Source organism: Monodelphis domestica, chromosome 5 (genome assembly GCF_027887165.1).
Source record: "Monodelphis domestica isolate mMonDom1 chromosome 5, mMonDom1.pri, whole genome shotgun sequence".
Lineage (NCBI taxonomy): Eukaryota > Metazoa > Chordata > Mammalia > Didelphimorphia > Didelphidae > Monodelphis > Monodelphis domestica.
The window spans coordinates 99,275,624-99,299,098 of record NC_077231.1 but is presented as its reverse complement, the minus strand read 5'-3'; the positions used below and the strand labels follow the sequence as shown (position 1 = coordinate 99,299,098).

Here is a 23,475-nt window from a genome sequence, read left to right as displayed (position 1 = left end):
AAAAAATAAAATCCATGAATATTTTTTCCAAGCTGAAGCAACACTAATACATTCTCACTCACTTTTCCTAGAATTGACAATAATCTCTTCTTCTCTGCCAGAACAGAGCTGGTGATAAGGAGCTCCCTCTTCTTATGAATGACCATCCCATTGCTGGACAGTTATGGTTCTTCCCCCTATAGAGCCAAAATCTGGCTTCCTAGAACCTCAAGGAAAGATAGCATGGGTTAGTAGAAAGAGCAAGTGGGTCTGAATCTGGAAGACTTGCTTCTAATCTTAGCTTTTCTGCTTAGTGCCAGAGTCATCTGGACAAGTCATTTCATCTCTCTGGGCCTCAGTTTTCTTACCTCTAAAGAAGTATAATAATTGCACTAACCTCACAGGGTTGTTATGAGAATCAAATGAGATGTGTGTGTATGTGGGGGGGGGGGGAGATTATATATGTATATGAGATTTTATATATGTAATGTATAACAAGTGAAATTATATACTATATATAGCTTTGCAAACCTTAAAACACTAACTACATGCTAAATATTATTATTAACAACTGCATATCAGTTTCATTATCTATAAAATAAAGTGGTAGGACTAGAAGGGATTTGTCCTTTCCAGCTCTAAATCTATGAATCTATGATGAAGTTGGAATATGCTTAAGCATGGGAGAAAGATCAGACAGATTGGGCTGAGAAAATCAAATCAATAAACTTAAAAAAAACAAAACAATACCTTTGGTCTTAGTATCAGTTCTAAGAGAAGAGCAATAAGGGCTGGGCAATCAGAATTAAGTGACTTCCCCAGGGTCACAAAGCCAGGAAGTGTCTGAGATAAAATTTGAACCCAGGTCCTTCCAACTCCAAGCCTGGAACTCTATCCACTCTGTTCCCTAGCTGCCTTATCCAATAAGCTCTTATTAAGGGCTTACTATGGAGCAAGCACTGTGCTAAATGAAGGAAAGGCAAAATATAGTTCCTGCCCTCGAGGAGCTCACAATCTAACAGGAGAGAGACAACATCTAGATGGGGGAAAAACAGAGGTGATCACAAGGGGAAGACACCAGCCTTGACAGAGACCAAAAAAGACTTCTTGCAAATGAGGTTTTTATCTGAGACCCAAAGGAAACAAAGTGCAATTGAAGGAAGGAAGAATGACTTCTAACTTGGAGGATGAGAGGAAACTGTATGAAGAGACACCTAAACTGAGCCTTGAAGCAGCAAAGGAATTTCGGCTCACCCAGGTGTGCATTGGAGAATGAATGTCAGTAACATGCATGTAATACTCAGAAGGGGGAAAGAACTAGATGAATTTAACCAATCTATCTGGAGGAAGTGATGCAAAATAAAACCAGAACCAGATTGTGAAAGGCTTTGAATAGTAGGTTAAGAATTGAAGCCTTATTCTACAAGCAGTAGGGAACCATAAGGAGTGCCACTATCAGACCTGTGCATTCAGGAAGAAAAGACTGGAAAAAGGAAGAGCCTGGACTTTATCTAATTGACAGGACTTGGAAAGTAATTGGATGTGTGGCAAGAGGGAAAGAGCAGAGTCAACTAAGAATCAGAGCCTGGGAGCTTGGGGGACAGAAGAAGGGGTGAGGCTTTTATTTCAGAAGGTCAATGAGTTAGGATTTTCCCAGGTATGCAATGACAAACCATTAAAGAGGTTTTTTTTTGGGGGGGGGGGGGAATGAGAAGACAAAAAGAACATGTTAGCAAGCTTGACCAATGCCAACCATGTTCAAAACATGTTCCAGATCCCAAAGTAGCAAGTTCTGTTTAATTGATGATATTCCACATTGGCTGTGTCCTAATGATTTCAAGATCCCTTTATCTCATTAGTAAACCTTCTCCAAACAAATTGGCTGAGTTTCTTCTAGAAAGGTTCCCTGCAGACAACTAATCCCAGTCACAGTGTGTAGAGTCTTGTTGACTTCTATCACAGAGGGTGGCATTTCCATCAATCGATAAGATCGATTGAACAGCTAGGCACTGGATGTGAGGGAAGAGGAATCTGGGAAGGGGGAGATGCTGGAGAAGGACAAGATACAATATCTGTTCCAATATGAACAGAACAATCAGAGAAGGAATAGATCAGAAGGGTGATGGCTGCAATAATCCCAAAGGCTTCCTGGAGGATGTAGTACTTGAATTTGTCCTTGAAGAATGATTAGAGTCCAGAGCATTAAAGGACACAAGAGTCTCCTGTACATCACAGGGTTAACAATTCATCCAATCTAATGGTGGTGTAGCAGGGCTCTGACCTAAAGGCAGAAAGGACTAGGGTTCAAATTCAGACTCTGATACATCTTAACAACATGACCCTTCACAAGTCACTTGGCTTCTCCAAACCTCTCTTTAGGTCTGTAAAATGGGTGGCATTTGGAAGTCTGACACACCATCCTCTCCTTTTCATCTTCCTTTTGTATATTGTATATTATCTTCCTTGAATAGATTGAAAATTCCTTGAGGGCAAGAATCGTCTTTCTTATTTATATCCCCAGCCCTTAGCTCAGTCAGTGCCTGTCACATAGTAGGTACTTAACAATTGTGTATGTTATATTGTATGGATAATGGTACTTGCAATGATAGGTAAGAGTACTGTTATCAAGAAAATGGGTTATAAATGTTAAAGGTCTATGTAGATATAGGAATTGTTTTAAAATAACAAGCAAAATAACACCAGTGGCTCTTCCTCTGAGAGGACTTCAGTAGCCTATAAGTAGTTGAGTAGCTTGGAGCCCAGTCTTAGGGCATCTAGATGGCACAATGCTTTATCCGACCTGGAGTCAGGAACATTCACATTCCTGAGTTGAAATCTGGCCTCAGCTACTTTCTAGCTGGGTGGCCTCAGGCAAGTCACTTCACCCTGTTTGCCTCAGTTTCTTCATCTATAAAACTGAGCTGGAAAAGGAAATGGCAAACTACTGCAACATCTTTGCCAGGAAAACCCCAAAAGGGTCAGGAAGAATCAAATACCAGTAAAAATACCTAAACCCCAACAAGAGTCAGTCACACTACAGACTCAAGTCCTCAACCTACCCCAAAGTCAGTACTTTCATTAATCAATCAATCACTCAATCAATCAACCATCCTATATTAAACACCCACTATGCACCAGTCATCATATAAAATGCTCCAGCATGCCCTACCGAACAGCTCTGGGGTGGAAAGCATCTGAATAGAGAGCAAGCCAACCAAAGGAACCCTTTCATTTGCCCCCACTTAAAAATTACTTGATTGCCTCCTAGCCTGGCCTCAGTCTGTGTTACACATACGTCCTCCCTGGGAGCTCATTTAGCAGCTCTTTCAGCTTTTCATGAATATGGAAGAAATAAACCAACGTCTGGCCCACTGCTAATGATCAGGTTTCCATGAGCAGCTCATTGTACCACAAAGAAAGGAGGCAGCAGTTGGTGTTGTGGGATATTAACGTGGTTTTTACAAAGCTGATGAAACCTCCCTTTAAGCTACTTAATACCTGCAAGCTAAAATTTCCCATCTTGAAATGGTTTGTCCCTGGCAGCAGCAACAAAGGGCTTGCCAAAAAAGCCGTCTTCAGGCTTTCCACATCAGCTTGGTCTGTGCCCAGTTCTAGGAGGATGCTGGGAGAAGGAGGGTCTGAGTAAAGGACCTTGGGGATTTTGTTTTCATTAAGCTTATTGGCAGATGGGTTGGTTGACTTAGAGACCAGCTTATATCTATTGGCCTACCCTAACCAAGCAAGCCAGGAAGCCATTCCGGTGAGCCCCTAAGAAGGTCTGACCACCTCTTCCCTAGAATCAGTGCCAATGAGAGAGGCCAAGCTGTCTCTTAGAGAAATGGCTGGCTGGTTAAGACCACTTTTTCACTGTCATTCTCTCCTGGGCCCGTAATTCTGAAGTCATTCTAATACATATTTGGTTAGAGGCTCCAGCTGCCAGGGTGGTCACTGGAAGATTTTCTAAATTGTTCTCAATTCCTGAGGCAAGCTCCATGTCAGCAGGAAGAATGGTTCATGTGGTATCTGGTGGGAGCCAGGCTAGATAAGAGTTCAGTGCCATGGACTGGGCACTGGTCTTTAGTAACAAAAACCCTGCATTTGAGGCCCAATTCCTAACAGTTATGTGTGATCCTGGACAAATTGCCTAAACTTACTGGGCTTTAATTTCTACATTTGTAAAATGGGAGAGAGAGAGACAGAGACAGACAGACAGACAGACAGAGACTGGTAGATTGAAAGAGACTGAAATTCAGAGAGAAAGAGATTCAGAGAGAGGCAGAAAGACGGGGACAGAGAGAAAGAGAGAGAGACTGAGAGAAAGAGGACCAGAGAGAGAGAGAGAGAGAGAGAGAGAGAGAGAGAGAGAGAGAGAGAGAGAGACAGATTCAGAGAGAGACTGAAAAGAAACAGAAAGAGAGACGGAGAGAGACTGAGACTCAGAGAGAAAGGGAGACAAACTCAGAGAGAGAGAGATTGGGAGAGACAGAGACAGGTTCAGAGAGAGATTGAGAGACAGAGAGACAGAGACGGAGAGAAAGAGAGAAAGGGGGAAGGGGAGGGAGAGGGGGAGGGAGAAGGAGAGGGAGAACTTATCTATCTCAAAAGTTGTTAGGAAGAAAGTACATTATGTAAACCTTTAAAGTGCTATAAAACTGTGAATTGACCTAGGACAGGAGTTCTTCACATTGTGTCCTGGCTCCCTCTGGCCGTCAAACTGATAAAGCCTAAAGACCCCTCTCAGAATCATGTTTTTCAATGTATGAAACAGAAGCCATAAATTTATGGGGTTTTTTAAACCCTTATCTTTTGTCTTAGTATCAATTCAAAGACAGAAGAGCATCAATAAGGGCTAGGCAATCAGGATTAAGTGACCGGGGTCACACAGTTAACAAGTATTTGAACCCAGTTTCTCCTAACTCCAGACCTGGCACTCTATCCACTGTGCCACCTAGCTTCCCCTCCAGGTTTATATAAGAAACTCACACTAGTGAAATACAGCTATCAAGATAATTTTTTACACAACAAATTAATGGACCCCAAGTTAAGAATCCTTGACCTAGAAGGACCTTTTTACTGACAAAATTGAATCATTCTTTACCCCCCCCACCATCAATCAAGCATTTATTAAGTAATTATATGTGCCTATATACCAGGCCCTCAGCTAGGAGTTGAGAATACAAAAATAAAAGTGAATTAAGAACTAATGATTCCATAAATAATAAAAATAACAATAATATTTATATAGTTCCTACTTTGTGCTAGGCACTCTGCTCAACATTTTACAAAAAGCATCTTACTTAATTATCACAACAACCCTGGGAGGTAGGTGATATTATTGTACCTATTTTACAAATGAGAAAAGTGAGGTAAACAGGTCAAATAACTTGCTGAGAGTCACAGAGCTAGTAAACATTTAAACTTGAACTTGGATCTTCCTGACTTCAGGCCTAGTACTATCTATTGAGCAACCTGTGACTCATAAGAAGCAACGCAGAATAAAGAAAAGATCATTGATTAAACAGGTTTTTTAAAAATAGGTATTTAAAGGAAATACCATGCTACAGTGGGGGGAAGGAACTGGATTTGAAATGAGGACAAAAGATCAAATCTTAGTTCTGCCACTTAGCAGTTTGACCTTGGATAAGTCACAACCACTCTGGGCCTCAGTTTCATCATCTGTAAAGTAAAGGGATTGGACTAGATGACCTCAGAAATCCCCTCTACTTTTTAATCTATGAACCAATGATCCTAGGAATTGAGTTAAATTAATTGAACTGGAAGGATGGATATGAATCCAACAGACAGAGAGAAGGAAGAGACAATATTCAACAATCAAAGACCAAGAAGTCCAAGAGTGAGTAAAAGGAACAAAAACATGGTAGAAGTAGGAAGAACCAGGAGTATAGCATATATGGAAATGAAATGTCAAGTAATAATGAAAGCTAGAAAGTGAGCAAGGTATTCAGGAAGCAGTCAACAGTGTCTAAAATGACCAAGAGGTCAAGGAGAATGAGTCTTGAGGACAGATTTAGGATTTAGAGATGAGGATCTCATTAGGGATCCCAGGGAGAGCAGTTTTTATAGGGAAATAGGGGGTGGAAGCCAGATGGAGGAATTGAGAGAAAACAAAAAACAAACAAAAAAAAACAAAAAAGGAAAGGGCAATTCTTTCAAGGAGTTGAGCAGAGAAAAGGAGGAAAGAGATGGAGACAGTAGCTGAAGAGTGTTGAAAGGGCTAAGGAAAAATGCTTCTTCTATGACTGAGCAGACTTGAACATTTTTTAGGTAAATAGGAGTCAGTGGTGAAGAGAGATGGAAGGTGAGTGAGCCAGAAAGAATGATTTAAAGCATAATATCTTGGGGGAGAGTGAAGGGAATAAGATCAAACAAAGGAAGGGGAGAGTTGAATAATATTTATAATTAATAAGCTCACAGAGTTGAATAATACTGTGAGGAATAAAGAGAATGGTGATGATGTTGGTAGTGATGAAGATAATGGTGATGACAATAATTATGGTGATGGTGATATAATAGAAAGGTGAAAGGGACCTCAGGGACTCATGTATTCCAATCCCTTTATTTTACACATGAAGAAGCTGAGGCCCAAGGAGATGAAGGTCACAGGATAATAAATATGAAGCTAGAAGAGTCTTGTAGTTCAGTCCAGCATAGGCAATATTCCAAATCCATAGCCCCCAACCTCACCAATAAAAGGAAGTACATTTTTTCAACTCTTTTCCAAGGCCAGCCTTGGTCATTATAATGACACAGCACTGGATCCATCTTATTACACTTTCCATTAACATCCTTGTAATCACTGAATACATTGCTTTTCTGCTTCTGCTTCATTCAGTCTTCATCAAATTATTTAAGTCTTCCTATATTGCTCTGAATTATTCCTATTGGTCATTCCTTTCCACACAGAAAGGTTCCATCATTTTCATGTGTCACAACCATTCACCAATCAAGGGAAATTAATTTGTTTCCAGTTTTTAGCACCCCCCTGCCCCTGCAGAACGTCATCCTTTATACTCTTTCTGCAAGTGAGTACAGTTGAGTTTAGCAACAAGTTAGTGAGAATATTTAGCACCAGTTGTCTTGGGGCACTACCTTGGGTGAGTAGAGTCCCAAATTTGGACTCAGGGAGGCCCAGGCTCAGATCCTGCCTGAAACATTTTACTAGCTGTGTGATCCTGGACAAGTCTCTTAATGTCTCCAGATAGGTTTCCTCATCTATAAAATGGAAGAGTTGTACTCTATATTTCTGAGGTTCCCTTCAGCTCCAAATATAACCTCCCTAAATCCAAGTCTTATTTAAATGGGGGGGGGGGGTCCTTCGTATCTGGCCAGCAGGGAGCCAGCCAACAAGATTTACAAACACTTTCGTGAAGTCAGGCCCTGGACTAAGCTATGGAGATAGAAAGGAAAGCAAAACCAGGCTCTGTCCCTGCCCTAGAGGAGCTCTGGACCTAATGGGAGTGAACTTGCAAACAACTAGAATACAGACGGAATAGGCTGCAGGTAATCTCAGAGGGGAAAGCCTGAAAGGCCTCTTGTAGAAGGGGCAACCTGAGCCGAGTCCTAAAGGAGAGAGAGGGAAAGAGAGACAGCATCCCAGGCAGGAGGGACAGCCAAAGTGTCCTAGGCTTGATAAATGCCTAGCAAATGAGTGATTAAGCAGTCAATATGTGCCAGGTCCTGTGCTTGGCACTACGGAGTCCAAGACAAAAATCTTCCCTCAAGGAATTAGGTGTTTCTCCATCCTCCCAGTGACCAGGGGTCAGATCCTTACAGTCTTTCTGATTGTCCTCTCTCTTTCATCTCCCACCCAAACAGTTACTAAGGCCTGTTGATTCTCTTGGGTAGAATGTTTCCTATCGATCTCCTTCCCTGTCTCACATACACTGAACTAAGTCAGGCAAGAAGCCCACTTTAAAAAAAAAAATCAAAGTTCTATTGATCCCTCTTGAATTTTTTTTAACCCTTACTTTCTGATTTAGTAACAACTCTACAATAGAAGGGCAAGGGCAAGGCAAATAGGTTAAGTGACTTGCCCAAGGTTATATAACTAGGCAGTATCTGAGGCCAGATTTGAGCCCACGACCTCCTGTCACCAGGCCTGGCTCTCTATTTACTGTACCACCTAGTTGTCCCTCCCTTTTTTTTTTCTTTTTTGTTTTTTACTGCAGGGTTTTTTTTGTTTGGTTTTTTTTTTGTTGTTGTTGTTGTTGCATTTTAGTCTATTTGGGGTGGATATATTTCTGAATATCATTGTCGTTCAGTTTTTTTTTTCAGTTGTTTCTGACTCTTCATGACTACATTGAGGGTTTTCTTGGCAAAGACTAGTTTGCCATTGCCTTCTCCAGTTCATTTTGCAGATGGGAAACTGAGGCAAATATAATAAAGTGATTTGCCTAGGGTCACATAGCTAAGAAGTATCTAAAGCCAGATACAAACCCAAGAAGAGTCTTCCAGACACCCTATCTAGCTGCCCATGTTTCTGAATATGCCCACTCTATAAGTTTTTTTTATATAACAAGGAAACAGTGCACCTAACAGCACAGTCAACAGACCGCTCCCATTGTCCCTCACTTTTCCAAGGAGAGGAGCGAGGAGCACTTCTTCACCTGCTCTGAGAACATTGATCATTACAATCTCATGATCTTTTCATCATTATTAAATGTGTAATAGATATTGTTTTGCTGTCATTAATTTTTTTTGTGCTCTTGCAATACCCTACTAAACTATCTCTTCCTGCCTTCAGTCTTTCCCCAATCCTATCCAGCCACACTGCTCCAGAACTATGGATCACTGTCTATTTGGATGAAGTAAAATCCAAATGCCTGATTTCCAAAGTCCTTCACAATCTGGATCTAATGTACATTTGCAGATTTATCTATTCCTCTTTACATATTCTATCAGATTTGTCAAATTTGTCCACTCACTTTTTTTTAAACCCTTACTTTCAGTCTTAATGATAACTGTAAGACAGATGGAGGAGGACTAGACAAAGAAAGTTAAGTGATTTGCTCAGCTTGAAAGTGTGTGAGGTCAGATTTAAACCCAGGTCCCCCCAACTCCAGGACTAGCACTTTAGCCACTGTACCACCTAGCTGCCCCCATATTGGCCACTCTCTATTTCATGAATGCATCCTATAACTTTCCTGACTTTAGACCTTCTTTTTGCTCATGTGCTCATGCCTAGACCTGTTGGAGTCCTACCCAAATCAATTCAGGTCCCAGATCCAATGCCACCACCTCTCTGATTCCCTGTGTATCAGGCAAGATTCAAACCCAGGACTCTGTGACTCGAGGCTAACTCTCTATCCACCTCACCATGATGCCTTTCATGACTTTCATAAAAATGGGTGTGTTTGTATGTGTGTGTGTGTATAATATATAACATATAGTTCAGTCCAGCCCAATTCATTATACATTACATATAATGCACATAATTTATTATGTATTATATATAATTATATATAACATATATTAGCATATAAATATTTCTATTCTATATGCATTTATATGTAAACTCTAAATATTTATATTTATATACATTTTCCAAATTATTTGTGTGCCTTTTTTATCTCTATCAGATTTTGGGCTCCCTTAAAATTTAACTCATTACTTTGCGCACAGTAGGATGTGATATAGCATGCCCTACTTAACACTCCTAAATTAGTCCTACAAGGCACAACTTTAGGTGAAGCAACCTTTTGCAGGGGGCAGTCAGTTCCATAGTTCATCAAATTATCTAATTTGCATATAAGGCAATCAACCCAATGACATTACAGCAGGATTCAGTTATACCACAGTAATGCAGTTATTTCAGAATGCCTTTCGTCTGGGCCAGGCAGGATATGGCATTAAAATTTTGTTGCCTGTTGAATAAACATTTGGTATAATTTCCATGTTAATATGTTTTGTTGGTTCCTCTTTTTTTAATCCTTCATGAATATCTGTATGGTAACTCAGAAATAGAGGATTGGAATTACCTTGATATCCCACTAATCAAATCGGATTAGGGTCTTCTGATCCCTTGGGTTCCATGACCTCTAGCCAACACACCCAAAAGAAGGAGATAAAGACTGTGATCCCTCCAAACTGATGAGTGCAGATTGAAGCATATTTTTTCTCTCTTTCTCTTGCTTTTTTTTTTCTTCAGAATATGGCTAATTAGAAATATGTTCTGCCTGACTCTATCTCTCTCTTCTTGCCTTTTTTTCCCTGACTCTTCCCTTCTGTCTTAGAATTAATACTAAGTCCCAGTTCCAAGGCAGAAGAGTAGTAAAAGTTAGGCAATCAGAGTTAAGAAGCAAGGAAGTGTCCGAGGCCAGATTTTTCTTACCTTCTTAAGGAGTTGGAAAGGATATAGAGAAAAGAGAGAATCTAGAACTGAAAAATTTTTTAATTTAAAAAAATTAAGACTTTGTGATAGAGTCACCATCATCCAGAACCTTAGATGATGGCAACCAGACTTCAGGCATTTTATAGCACAGTCCAATACACAGCACTTGCCCAGGGACACATACAACACAGAAAAACACGAGGCAACAAGGGAATAGTATTCGGAAACATCAGACAGCTGCACTGATCTTCCAGGAAGAGCTTTCACCTGGTTCTCTTGCTCTCCCTCCTGCCAGCATAATCAGCTCTGCTGCCACCACCATGTAGAGGACAGTTTACAAGCCCCCTGCCCAGGGTCCTTTCATCCGTGGCCTGCAGAGAGTCTCAGAGTGGGAGAAAGGGTATTCCTCCCCGGCCCCCCACCTAACCTCACCTCACCTCAAGACTACTAGTAGCTGCTTCCCTGTTCCACCGAGCAGCTGCCCTGCCTCCCTTGCTAGTCAGAACAGTGACAGTGAGATGACCAGTGCTTAATTGTCTCTTCAGTGCCAGCCCTCAGACCAGAATAAAAACTCTTCCTGCTAGTTAAGCCACAGAAAACCTTGGGAGGATATTCTAAGCACAGAACACTCAGATTTGAAGCAAATGTCTCTCCCCAGTGCCACAGGTCTGGGTTGCCCAATGCCCTCATGGGCCAGGTGAAAGGTTAGGGGATTGTTCTTTGAGGGGAGGAGGGGCGTTGGGTGATTCAGCCAGAGTTGTTGAGAGGCAACAAAGGCAGAAAGAACCAAGTGGGAGCTGTGGTCGTTGGTGCTCTGGTGGACTCATTTGTTCTCTCCTCCTTGTTTTTCAGGGAATTTTAAAGGTCTGTGTAAGCAAATCGATCACTTCCCTGAGGATGCAGATTATGAAGCCGACACAGCAGAGTATTTCCTCCGTAAGTACTGTGATTCTTCCTCTCCCTCGTAGGGGTGGCGTGGGTACTAGCACCCTCCCTGTGTGACCTTGGACAAGTCACTCAAACTCTCTGAGCCTGAGAAATGGGGATTCTAACCCTTGTACTGACTGACTCAGCAAATGATTGTGAAGAAAATGCTTATATAATAATCAAGTTATCAAGATGTGCTTATTAAGCAATAAAGTGCCACAGTCAGTAGGCCACAGCACCTATCTATCTCTCTATCTCTATCAGTGTATCTATGTATGTATCTATCTATCCATTTATTTATCTATCTATCCATCTACCTATCTACCTATTTACCTCCATCCATCTACCACTCATATTTATCCATCTATCCAAATATTTATCTATCTGTCTTTCTCTCTATCTATCTATAATAATTCCACTGAAAAGAAAGGGAAGGGGTTGGTTTTTTCTTTGTTTTTTTTTGTTTTGTTTTGTTTTGCATTGGGGTAGAAAAAATAAATGCTTAACAGTTGAAAAAAGGGAAATGAAAGAAAAATGACATTAAAAAAAAAGAAATGAGGTTTTTTTAGGGGAAAAACTATCAAACTAAAATCAAATTGTTATAATTAATGACCTGGACCATCAATTAGCAATTGATAAATCAATTAATAAGCATCCATTAAATTCTTATTATGTGCCAGGAATGGTGTTCTGGGGACATAAAGACAAAAGTAAAACAGGTCCTGCCCACAAAGAGATTCCATTGAATTGGAAAGACAACATATCCAGACAGTGGATACACAGAATAGATATGAGGTGTATTGGTTGGAGAGGGCACTAGGCGCTAAGATGATAAGCAAAGGCTTCATGTAGAACATGGTGCTTGATCGGAGTCCTGAAAGAAATGAAGAATTCTGAGAGACAGAGATGAAGAGGGAGTACACTCTGGGCATGAGGAATGACCAGTGCATCAGCATAGAAATAGGAAATTACATCCCTGCTATAAGAAACAGCCAGAAAGTTGATGTTTGGACCATAGAGTATGTGAAAAAGATTAATGTATAGTTAATATTAATAAATAAGAGACTGAGACACAGCCACATATCACATTAGAATAGGTACCAGGCCTGGAGTGAGGAGGTCAAAACTTATCTCAGACCCTTCCTAGCTTTGTGAGCCTTGGCAAGTCACGTAACCCTCATTGCTGAGCTCTTACCACTCTTCTGCCTTAGAACCAGTATACAATATTGATTCTAAAACAGAAGTTAAGGGTTTAAAAAAAAAAGAACTAATATTAAAAAAGAAAGGTGAGGGTTTAAAAAAAACATAGACTGAAAACTAGAGAGACATTTCATTCATTCCTCTTCATTTTGGAAAAGAAAACTAAGACCTAATTCAATCCAACAAATATTCATCACCTCCTGTGGGTCAAGCAAGCATTGTGTTGGGTTCTGGGTATGTACACAAAGGTAAAGGAGATGGTCCCTATCTTCAATATCTTATTTCCAAAGGATAAAATGAAAGGAAATGAAAAATAGAAGAAAAGATATATTAAAGAAAAAATATATTAAAGACATTAACATTGGAAATAAGGCTGTGACCTTTTCAAGTTCACATAGGAAAGTTAATGGTAGTCAGAATTTGAGCCCAGGTCTTGTGACTCAAAAAAAAATAGCACTCTACTATAATACACTGAGGATCATTGAGAATGTCCAACTTCATTTCTTCTCATTACATAAGACAATATCTCCATCAGATCATCTGAGGCATTAGGGACACATTTCCCATATTCGGGACTCTGGATGGGGAGGCCCTACTCTTCTGTGTTTCCCACAGTGCTTTGCACTAAAGAGTGACACACAAGGCCATAATTCTTTTTTTCTGCTTTTAAATTGTATTTAGTTGATTAATTAAGAGAAATTTTCTATGGTTACTTGATTCATGTTCTTTCCCTCCCCTTCTTTCACCCCCCTCCCATAGCCAACAAGCAATCCCACTGGGTTTTACATGTGTCATTGATCAAGACCTATTTCCATATTATTGATAATTGCACTAGCATGATCATTTAGAGTCTACATCCCCAATCATATCTCCATTGAACCATGTGATCAAGCAGTTGTTTTTCTTCTGGGTTTCTGCTCCCACAGTTCTTCCTCTAGTTATGGATAGCATCTTTCTCATAAGTCCCTCAGAATTGTTCTGGGTCATTGCATTGCTGCTAGTAGAGAAGTCCATTATGTTCGATTGTGCCACAGTGTATCAGTCTCTGTATAAGGTTCTCCTGAATCTGCTCCTTTCACTCTGCCTCAATTCCTGGAGGTTGTTCCACATGTAGTATAATTCTTAAAAGATTCATGAATGCCGTACAGAGAGTTCCAACAGGCCAAGAAGCATTGTTTTTAGACAATTCCCAAATTAACACTTTCATGAGGGCCAAGACTTACCATACCTGATAGGGTTTATTATACTCATTCCTAAGCACAAAATTAAACAAATATAATAAGTAAACATTTTACTAAGTTCTCATAGATTACCTCCTTCCTGTTGCTTTTAAGTGCCTGTCCCAACCCAAAACTATTAGGAAGAAACAAAATTAAAATTTATACAAACAACCCTAGCAACAACAACAACAAAAAGAAATAGTCCAAAATGGTTTTTCCTCTTAGAGGTGAAATAAATTATAGGTCCAAATACAAGTCCCAGAACACGAGAGGCTCTTCCTAACAAAACTAGAACTCATTCCTTTCTCTTCACAAGAGAAATCAAACAATCCATGGTGAAAATTCTTCCCATGTGGCCCATACATTTCTTTACTGGATCCCTGACAATGTGCAGGGAAATTCAGATGGAGGTCCTACTGAAATATTTCCAGTGGGAAACTATGACACATAAAGTCCCCCATTTCTTCAGTGTATCAATTGCAAAATATTGGAGTCTTTCCAAATGGAATTCTGAACTCACCCAAATCTAGGGCAAACAAGCTGGCTCCAAAAGAAATAGGACAAATATGGACAAGGTCACAAGATATGACCTCAGAAGGCCCTTTCCCATGAGGGCCCCCTGTTTGGTACTCACATGGGGCCTAAAAATCACCCTGTGAATACCAAAAGAGGAGAGTCAGCCTTTTCTCATCTCTCTGACTAGGCCCCTTCCCTAAAGTAGGCCTCCAAGGAAATTTTCCAACCATGAGGGTCAGAAAACTACAGCCCTGTGGCCACATCTAGGCTATCTCTTGCTTTTGTAAATCTAAGATTCTAGTGGGCTGGATTTGGCCTAAGGGCCATAGTTTTCTGACCCCCTGCTCTAAACAATGCTTCTAAGACCTCCCCATAAAAGGATTTATGAGGAACTTTCTAAAAAAGGCACTAAATACCTGAAACTTTGTCATTTTCTTGGCCACAAAAGAAATGCTTAAAGCAGAAAAAGAAAAAAAAGGGCATTCATTAACAGATACCTAATTAAAACATACGACTATAATATATCCCCATCAATATAATCTTTCCCAAAGGTAAAGGCTCTGTGTAGGACTGCTGAGCAGACATTCACCTAAGACCTCCATTGTCTGAACAATTCAAAAGTCCCAGATCTGAGGGCCATTCAGGGATGGTTCTTTAGTCCTTTAAGTTCAGGATGATCTGGTTGGCAGTCACCTTGCCCTCTAAGAAGCAGTATAGTTTCCTGCAGAGTGACCAGAATTAATTCAGGAACTCAGAAATACTTGCATTTACAGCACCACTAGGGCTAACAATATCCATTTCTCAGAATCACTGATTGCTGTTTGTGGACCTATGCCCAGGGAAGAAACATACATGTAGAAGAAACCATTTGGGATCCCTGTTCACGGGGGCAGGCACTGTTCTCACTGCCATCAGCCCAAGTTGTGGGCCACCATTACCACTCTCTGCCCTACCCCCACTGGGATTCAAAAGGAAAGGCTAGGAGAGGTCCCAAAGTAAGAGAAGTTGAGCTATTTGTTCTCTCCTAGCCTACTGAGTGGGCAGCTCCTCCTGCCTGAGTCATCTCCAATGTAACCCAGGCCTAGGGACCAAGTGACCAATTAGGAGTAGCTCTGCCATATATGTCCTTTAATGAGAGACCATAATGTATTCCCAGCTCCAGGAGAAGTGCTAGCAGTCCAGCCATGTGACAGTAATATTAAGATAATGTAATGTAATTTAATTTACTTTGTACCGCTCAAATAACAGCTCCCTGTTTGTTAGATTAAGTCAAGTCAACAAGCATTTATAAACTCATCCACCCTGTAACTCCCTAGATCAAAAGTCCTTTCTCTGGCCAATCAATCAATAAACATTTATTAAGCACCTACTATGTACCAGACACTGTGCTAACTGCTAGAGATACCAAGAAAGGCAAAACACACCCCCTGTTCTCAAGAAGCTCCTAGTCTAATGGCAGGGACAACACAAAAACAACTATGTCCAAATAAGACATTTTGTTGTTGTTGTTCAGTTGTGTTGGACTCTTCATGACTCTATTTGGGGTTTTCTTGGCGAGATACTGGAGTGGTTTGCCATTTCCTTCTCCAGCTCATTTGACAGATGAGGAAACTGAGGAAAACAAGGTTAAGTGAGTTTCCCAGGGTCACACAGTTAGTAAGTGTCTGAGGCTAGATATGACCTTAGGAAGATGAGTCTTCCTGATTCTAAACCCAGTATTCTATCCACTGTGCCACCTAGCAGCCCACAAACAAGACTCAGGAAAAATTGGAAATAGTCACAGAGGGAAGGCAATAGCATTAAGGAATACCAGGAAAGGTTTCTTGGAGAAAATGTGACTTTAGCTAAGACTTGGAAGAAGTCAGGGAAGCTAAGAATCTAATAGAGAGAAGAAAAGAATTCCAGGTACAAGGCACAGCCAGCAAAAGGGCATGGCAACGGAGATAGAGTGTCTTCTTAAGGAGGAATCATTATTTCCTGCTGGAACTTTGGCCTGTGGGCCAAACCTTTGTTAAATAGGAGGAAAACTTCATTCCCTAACTCACAGTTGGGACAGCTAGATGGTGTAGTAGATAGAGTGCTAGACCTGAATTCAAATCTGGCCTCTGGTACTTACTAGCTGTGTGATCCTAGGAAAGTCATTTAACCCTGTTTGCCTTAGTTTCCCCATCTATAAAATGACCTGGAGATGGAAATGGCAAACCACTCCAGTATCTTTGCCAAGAAAACCCGAAATTGGTTCATTAAGAGTTGGACCCAACTGAAATGATGAAATGACAACAACAAATCCCATTTTAGAGATGGTTGAAACTGGGGGTAGCTAGATGGCTCAGTGGATAGAAAGTCAGGCCCAGAGAAAGTCCTGGGTTTAATTCGGACCTCAGATACTTCCTAGCTGTGTGACCCTGAGCAAGTCACTTGACCCTCATTGCCTAGTCCTTACCTCTCTTCTGCCTTGGAACCAATAATTAGTATCAATTCTAAGACAGAAGGTATGGGTTGGGTGTGTTTTTTTTTCATGGTGGAATTAAGGTCCAAAACTAAGAAGCAGCAAAGCCAGAATTCAACCCCACAAACTCTGTCTCTGATCCAGATATTCCTGGTATCCTGAGGATTTCAGGGCCTATGTGGCCTAAACCCTCATCTTAAAACCCAATGGCAGAGGGAGGATGTGAAGCTGAGTTCTGTGACCCCTAGTCCAGGCCTCTCTCCAGGATACCATGTTTCTCCTTTCCACTGTCCTTTTCCCAATCCCTCCCACCCAGAGACTTCAAGGACAGTGCCTTCAGGGAAGGTTCCTTCCTCACAGAAGGCCATCTGGCCCCAGCCTCCCTCAGATCCCTTTCAGGGCAGCTGGGAGGCTCCGTGTCCAGTGGGGCCTTGCCTTTCCTCACCCCAGCTAAATTGACTTGTGTTATACTCAGATCAATCATATTAAAATTTTAGGGGGTGTTTTATGATATGGATCGTTGCTGTCTCTTTAAGGGATGGCCTCTCCAATCAAACCAGCAAGACAGATCCATCCTGGCATCTCTGCTTCCCAGGAGGCATGAGGTCCTTCCAGCAGCTCTGGGGATTTGAGAAATGAAACAGGAGGCCTTGCAGATGTTCAGCCTCTTCTGTGGTAAACTCCTCCAACGGGCTTTTCTTGGGACTTCCAGACATCCTGTGTCCCTAGGTGGGTTTGGGGGGGGGGGGGGTTGTTTTTCTTTTTTTCCTCCAAGAAGCTTCTTGTTACATTTGGCTTTTCTGAGACTGTGCCCAAGCCCTCAGGCAGTGCCCAGGGGGTGCTAGCTCCCCTTAACTGTTAACAAGTGAAGGACAGAGAGGCAGCATAAGGTCAGGAAAAGAGGAAAGGACTTAGCATGTTGGGGGCCAGGTTTAAAGTCCTAGCAATGCCACTAGCTCCCTGCATGACTATGAGCCTGACCCATCTCCCCACCGGCCTCAGTTTCCTCATATGTAAAACAAGTGCATTGGTTTCAGCATCCTCTAAGAGCCCTTCCAGCTCCGACATTCTGACTCTATCGTCCTCATTTGGCTCATAACCAGCACTGCAGCTAGACTGCTAAAGTGTTAGTCCGAGGAAGCAACAAAAGTGGTTAAGGATCAGGTCCCTACAGGCCCGTCCTGGCAACCTCCCACTGACCATTTGTTGGCTGTTTGCCAACGTGCCAGCTTCAGCTTCCCCACTTTCACAAAAGGATTGTGGTGAGAATATAAAATGCAGTTTGACGTCTGTGGGTGACTGTACTAGGACTCACTATCTGATCATTTTAATAAAATAGTGGCATTTAGAGAGCACTCTAAGGTCTGCAGAAGCACTTTACGAATGGATCTCATTCCAACTTCACAAGAATGATGGGGGATAGGTAGTATTATTGGTCCTGTTCTACAGATGAGGAAACAGAGGCAGACAAGAGTTAACTGACTCGCTCAGGGTCATCCAGCTGGTAAGCATCTAAGGAGAGATTAGAAATCAGGTCCATTGACTCCCGGCCAGCACTCCGGACTCTATGGCACCACCTAGTGGCTTCTATCATTCACTGGATGCTACCAGAAACAGCATCTTAATAGGGACCTTGGGCTCCTGTCTGGGATCTGAGGTTGGAGAATAAGTTGACCTCTTAGTTTTCTTCCAGTCCTAGTGTTCCATATTTTCATGGGCCTTCCAATTCTGTAATTCTGTGTTCTGATATTCTCAGTCTAAGCCCCAACCCCCCAGCTCTGGCCTCCCCTGTTCTAAGGATTCCCCAACTCTGACATTCCCTGATCTAAGGATCCCCCAGCTCTGACATCTCCTATGCTAAGGTCCTCTCAGTTCTGACATCCATTATTCTAAGGCCTCGCCATCTCTGATATCCCCTTTTCTAAGACCCCACCTACTCTGGCCTTCCCTATTCTAAGGTCCTCCTCTTCCCAGCTTTACTATTCCCCGTTCTAAGGGCTCCCCAGCTCTGATATCCTATGTTTAAGCTTCCTCCCACTCTGGTGTCTGTTCTAAACTCCTTCCTACTCTACCATCCTCTGTTCTAAGTACCTTCCCTCTCTGAAATCCCCTGTTCTAAGGGCCCCCCAGCTCTGGTATCCCCTGTTCTAAGTACCCACCCTCTCTGGCATCCCCTGTTCTAAAGGCCCCCCAGCTCTGGTATCCCCTGTTTTAAGTACCCACCCTCTCTGGCATCCCCTATTCTAAAGGCCCCCCAGCTCTGGTATCCCCTGTTCTAAGTGCCCACCCTCTCTGGCATCCCCTGTTCTAAAGGCCCCCCAGCTCTGGTATCCCCTGTTCTAAGTACCCACCCTCTCTGGCATCCCCTGTTCTAAAGGCCCCCCAGCTCTGGCATCCCCTGTTCTAAGTACCCACCCTCTCTGGCATCCCCTGTTCTAAAGGCCCCCCAGCTCTGGTATCCCCTGTTCTAAGTACCCACCCTCTCTGGCATCCCCTGTTCTAAAGGCCCCACAGCTCTGGTATCCCCTGTTCTAAAGCCCCCCCCCCAGCTCCATATCCCCTATTCTAAGCACTCACCCTGTCTGGCATCCCCTGTTCTAAGCACTCTTCCTCTCTGGCATCCTCTGTTCTAAGCCCCCTCTTAGCCCTTATATTTCTCATTCTAAGGTTCCCCCTCCCCTCCAGCTCCCTCCTCAGGGTCAGTAAGTCTCCAAAGTTGTAGCACTATGCTAGGGCCTTCATGTGACATATTGGAAGTCAAAGCCCTTTCTCTCAGTGAGCAAAGGTGCTGATGGTGTGGTCTGGCCCAGGACCATGGACCAGTCCATAACAGCAGTCAGCTTGTTCTCAGGACCTCCAAGAGGGATGCAGCCCAACCTGGGGCCAGAGTGGCAGAGGGGGGCAGCCTGGATCTGAATCTTCCAAGATGGGGCACTTTGGCTGAGCAGAGCGGAGGGGGAGGGGCATTTGAGACGTTCCATCTGTTCCTTCTCAGAGGCTGCCTCTGAGCATCAGGGCCTTGGCAAGGCTGGGTTTTTTAAAGAAACGAGCGGAACGTTAATCCTGAAGTTGGAAATAACCACACATCAGGAACGACAGACTAAAAATTTACAAAAATGGATTAAAAGTAGGTCATTTTTTTGGATCTATTAACCTTGAAAACGTTCTGTGTGAAGTAGTATCTCGGGGTGAATCCCCAAGGATAGGGAAGAACACAGCACATCCCAACAGCAGCCCAGATGATATGTTCCCTACCTGGGTGCTGGAGTCAAGGTAGGTTTGGCCAGGATTGGACAATCTGTTCAGGCTGTTCCTCCTGCATCTGGGGAAATAATGCAGAATATATTGGAACCCAGTGAATAGAGAGAAAGGCAGCCTGGGGGAGGGAATACTGAATCTAGAGTCCTGGCTCCAATCTCACCTCAATTTTATATTATCCTTAGCTATGTGGCCCTCTTTAGACCTCAGGTTCCTCTTTTGTAAAATGAAGGGATTGGACTCAATGACCCCAAAGGTCCCTTCTTGCACCAAATCTATGATTGTCACCTCTGACCTTTATGAGCTGTGCAGTCCCCTCTCAAGTGACTCAACCTTTCTGAGCCTGCTTCCTCAACTGGGGTTACCCCCATGCATAGAGCACTGGGTCTGGAATCAGGAAGACCTGAGTTTAAATATGACCTCAGACACTTACTACCTGATTGTCCCTAGACAAATTACTTAACCTCTGTCTACCTTAGTTTTCATATCTGCAAAATGGAGAGAAATAATAGTACCCATCCCACAGGGTCTTATGAGTGTCAAATAAGACAGTATTTATAAAGCATTTGGCACAGTTCCTGGCACTCAGCAGGAGTTTAATAAATATTTGTCACCTCCCTATCCCATCTGTAAAATAGGAATAATAACAGCATCTATGTCCCAGCATTGTTGTAAGAATCAAATGAAATACACTGCTTTGCAAACTTTAAAATACACTATGAATGCTAGCTATTATAAAAGAAGCTCTTACTATGTGTCAGGTGCTGTGCAAAATGCTGGAAATATAAAGAAAGGTAAAGTTCCTGCACTCAAGCAACTTCTAGTATCATGGGGAAAACATACACAAACCATTGTAAACAAACAAGATGCATATGGGATAAGTTGGAGGTGATCTCAGAGGGAAGACTCTAGCATCAGGGGCACCAGGGAAGACTTCTTGCAGATGCTGAGACTTGTGAGAAGCCAAGAGGCAGAGGTCAACAGGGAAAGCATTCCAGGCATGAGTGGACAGTCAGTATAAGTACCTGGAGTTGGGAAATGGAGTGTCAGTCTTTCAGCCATTGTTCTTTTATATTTCATGTTCTACAAACTATTTGCACAGATGGAGAAAATTGCTGCTCCTTGTAATTGAATAAAAATATTGGGACATGATTTCATCTCCTTTGACTTTCTATAAGCATCCTTGGTGGCAAACAGGACAAAGACCCCATCCTAGTCTCCCATGGTTTTACAATCCTCTGTGAGCTCTCTCTGTGTAAAGTTTATGTTGAAATCCTCTTATTCACAATCCTTAGAGGTTGCATTTATTAGAGTGACCGCCACTGAAAATGCTGTTCTTCAATTAGTATCAATAAATGTTTTATGCAGGTGATTATGGGTAGCAGGTCCATCCATGAGGATGGTCCAGTTTCTGGAGAGTTTATTTGTTTAATTTTCAAGGATATTTTGTGGTCTGTGCTTGTAATATGTGGACTTTTCATCTGTTAGGTGGTTTTTGTTTTTTGTTTTTTTGCTTTTGTTTTTAAAAATGAGCCTGAAAAAATTGGAAACTGAGGGGATGTCCTTCGATTGGGGAATGGTTGAAGAAATTGTGGTATATATTGGTGATGGAATACTATTATGTTCAAAGGAATAATGAACTGGAGGAATTCCATGTGAACTGGAACGACCTCCAGGAATTGATGCAGAGTGAGAGTAGCAGAACCAGAAGAACATTGTACACAGAGACTGATACACTGTGGCACAATCGAATGTAATGGACTTCTCCATTACTTGCAATGCAGTGATCCTGAATAACCCAGCGGGATCTATGAGAAAGAACACTATCCACATCCAAATGAAGAACTGTGGGAGTAGAAACACAGAAGAAAAACAACTGCTTGATTACATGGTTCGATGGGGATGTAGACTCTAAATGAACATCCTAGTGCAAACATCAACAATATGGAAATAGGTTTTGATCAAGGACACATGTAATAACCAATGGAATTGTGTGTTAGCTACCGGAAGGATGAGGGAGGGGAGGGGAAAATATGATTATTGTAACCAAGGAATAATGTTTGAAATTGACCAAATAAAAAAAAGATTTAAAAAATCTGAGCCTGGCAGGTAGAATTCTAATTGCCGGACCATGTTTTACCATGTATTCAGTAGGTGCTGAATTTTTACACCTTGAATTAATGTGTTACACAATATCTACTACTTTATTTTCACTGACCAATAAGTCCAAGCTCCTTATAAATAACCTGTCTCTGGAGAAGCTAGATAGTTCAGTGGATAGAGAGCAGGCTTAGAGACAGGAGGGCTCAAATATGGCCTCAGATTTTCTTTCTTTCTAGCTGCCTGACCCTTGCCAAGTCACTTAACCCAATTGTCTTGCCCTTACTGCTCTTCTGCCTTGGAACCAATATTCAGTATTATTTCTAAGATAGAATTATGGGTTTAAAAAAAGAAGATCCAATCTCTAAGTGCTAGTAGTCTTGATTTAGCACCATATTCCCTTCTATTTCTATAAATAAATCCATCCATTGATACTTCTTTGTATCATGTATCAATAGTTTAGTTCTTATGAATACTACTAATGGTGATTGTTATTATTATTATTTATTGTCATTGTTACTCTTCTCTCTTATGGTAAATGCATAAAGGAGAAATGTAAAATCTTACATTTGTGTTTAAAAAATAGCACAATAAAAAAATATACAAGCATAAGATAAGAGACAGCGATGACTCAGTGGATAGAGCCAGGCCTGGAAAGAGGAGGTGTTAGGTTCAAATATAATCTCAGACACTTCCTAGCTGTGTGACTCTGGACAAGTCACTTAACCCCAATTGTCTAGCCCTTATCACTCTTCTGCCTTGGAACTGACACTTAGTATTAATTCTAAGAGAAGGTAAGGGGGTGGGGGGTTTGGTGGGGGGAGGTTCTTAAGTACATAATGGCAGGAAGTTTGAGTAGACAGAGGCTTGTGGGGGAATGGGCTGATGGATTTAGACAATTACAAAATCAATATGAATCAACAGTGTAACCCAGAAACTAAAATTAACAACAAAAACTTTCCTTTGCTCGTAAGCTGCCCCAATGAAAGTACAATTGCCCAAGTGCAGTGATCATCCTTCTGCACGCTGCCCTCTCAGACCATATCCATAGTGGTGCATCCCATTCTAAGCATCTTATTTTAGAAAAGGCTCTGACAGCCTGTAGGTGGCACAGTGCACAGAGTACCAGAGCTAGAATTAGGAAGACTCATCTTCATGAGTTCGAATCCAGTCTCAGACACACTTACTAGCTGTGAGACCTTGAACAAGTCACCTAACCCTTTCTTCAATTTCCTCATCTATAAAATGAGCTGGAGGAGAAAATATCAAACCATTCTAGTATCTTGGCAGAGAAAAAACCAAATGGGATGAAGAAGAGTCAGACATGACTGAAAAACGACTAAACACCACCAATAACAATAATGCTGACCCTCTTTGGCTAATCCAGAGAAAACGAACCAAACTGCAAAAAGATTGGAACCCAGTCCTTGGGAGTGGGGTGGAGGGAGACTAGAATATTTACCCTTTAGAAGAGA

The 23,475-nt window shown here is 41.9% G+C and overlaps 1 protein-coding gene across 1 annotated transcript in view; it reads left to right on the top strand.

Annotated features, from left to right (window-relative positions):
- CACNG2 (calcium voltage-gated channel auxiliary subunit gamma 2) overlaps positions 1 to 23,475 on the top strand; it is a 180,783-nt gene that overhangs the window by 143,419 nt on the left and 13,889 nt on the right. The window contains exon 2 of the mRNA XM_056798888.1: positions 11,183 to 11,266. Within this exon, the coding sequence (XP_056654866.1) occupies positions 11,183 to 11,266 (84 nt within the window). The remainder of the gene's footprint in view (positions 1 to 11,182; positions 11,267 to 23,475) is intronic.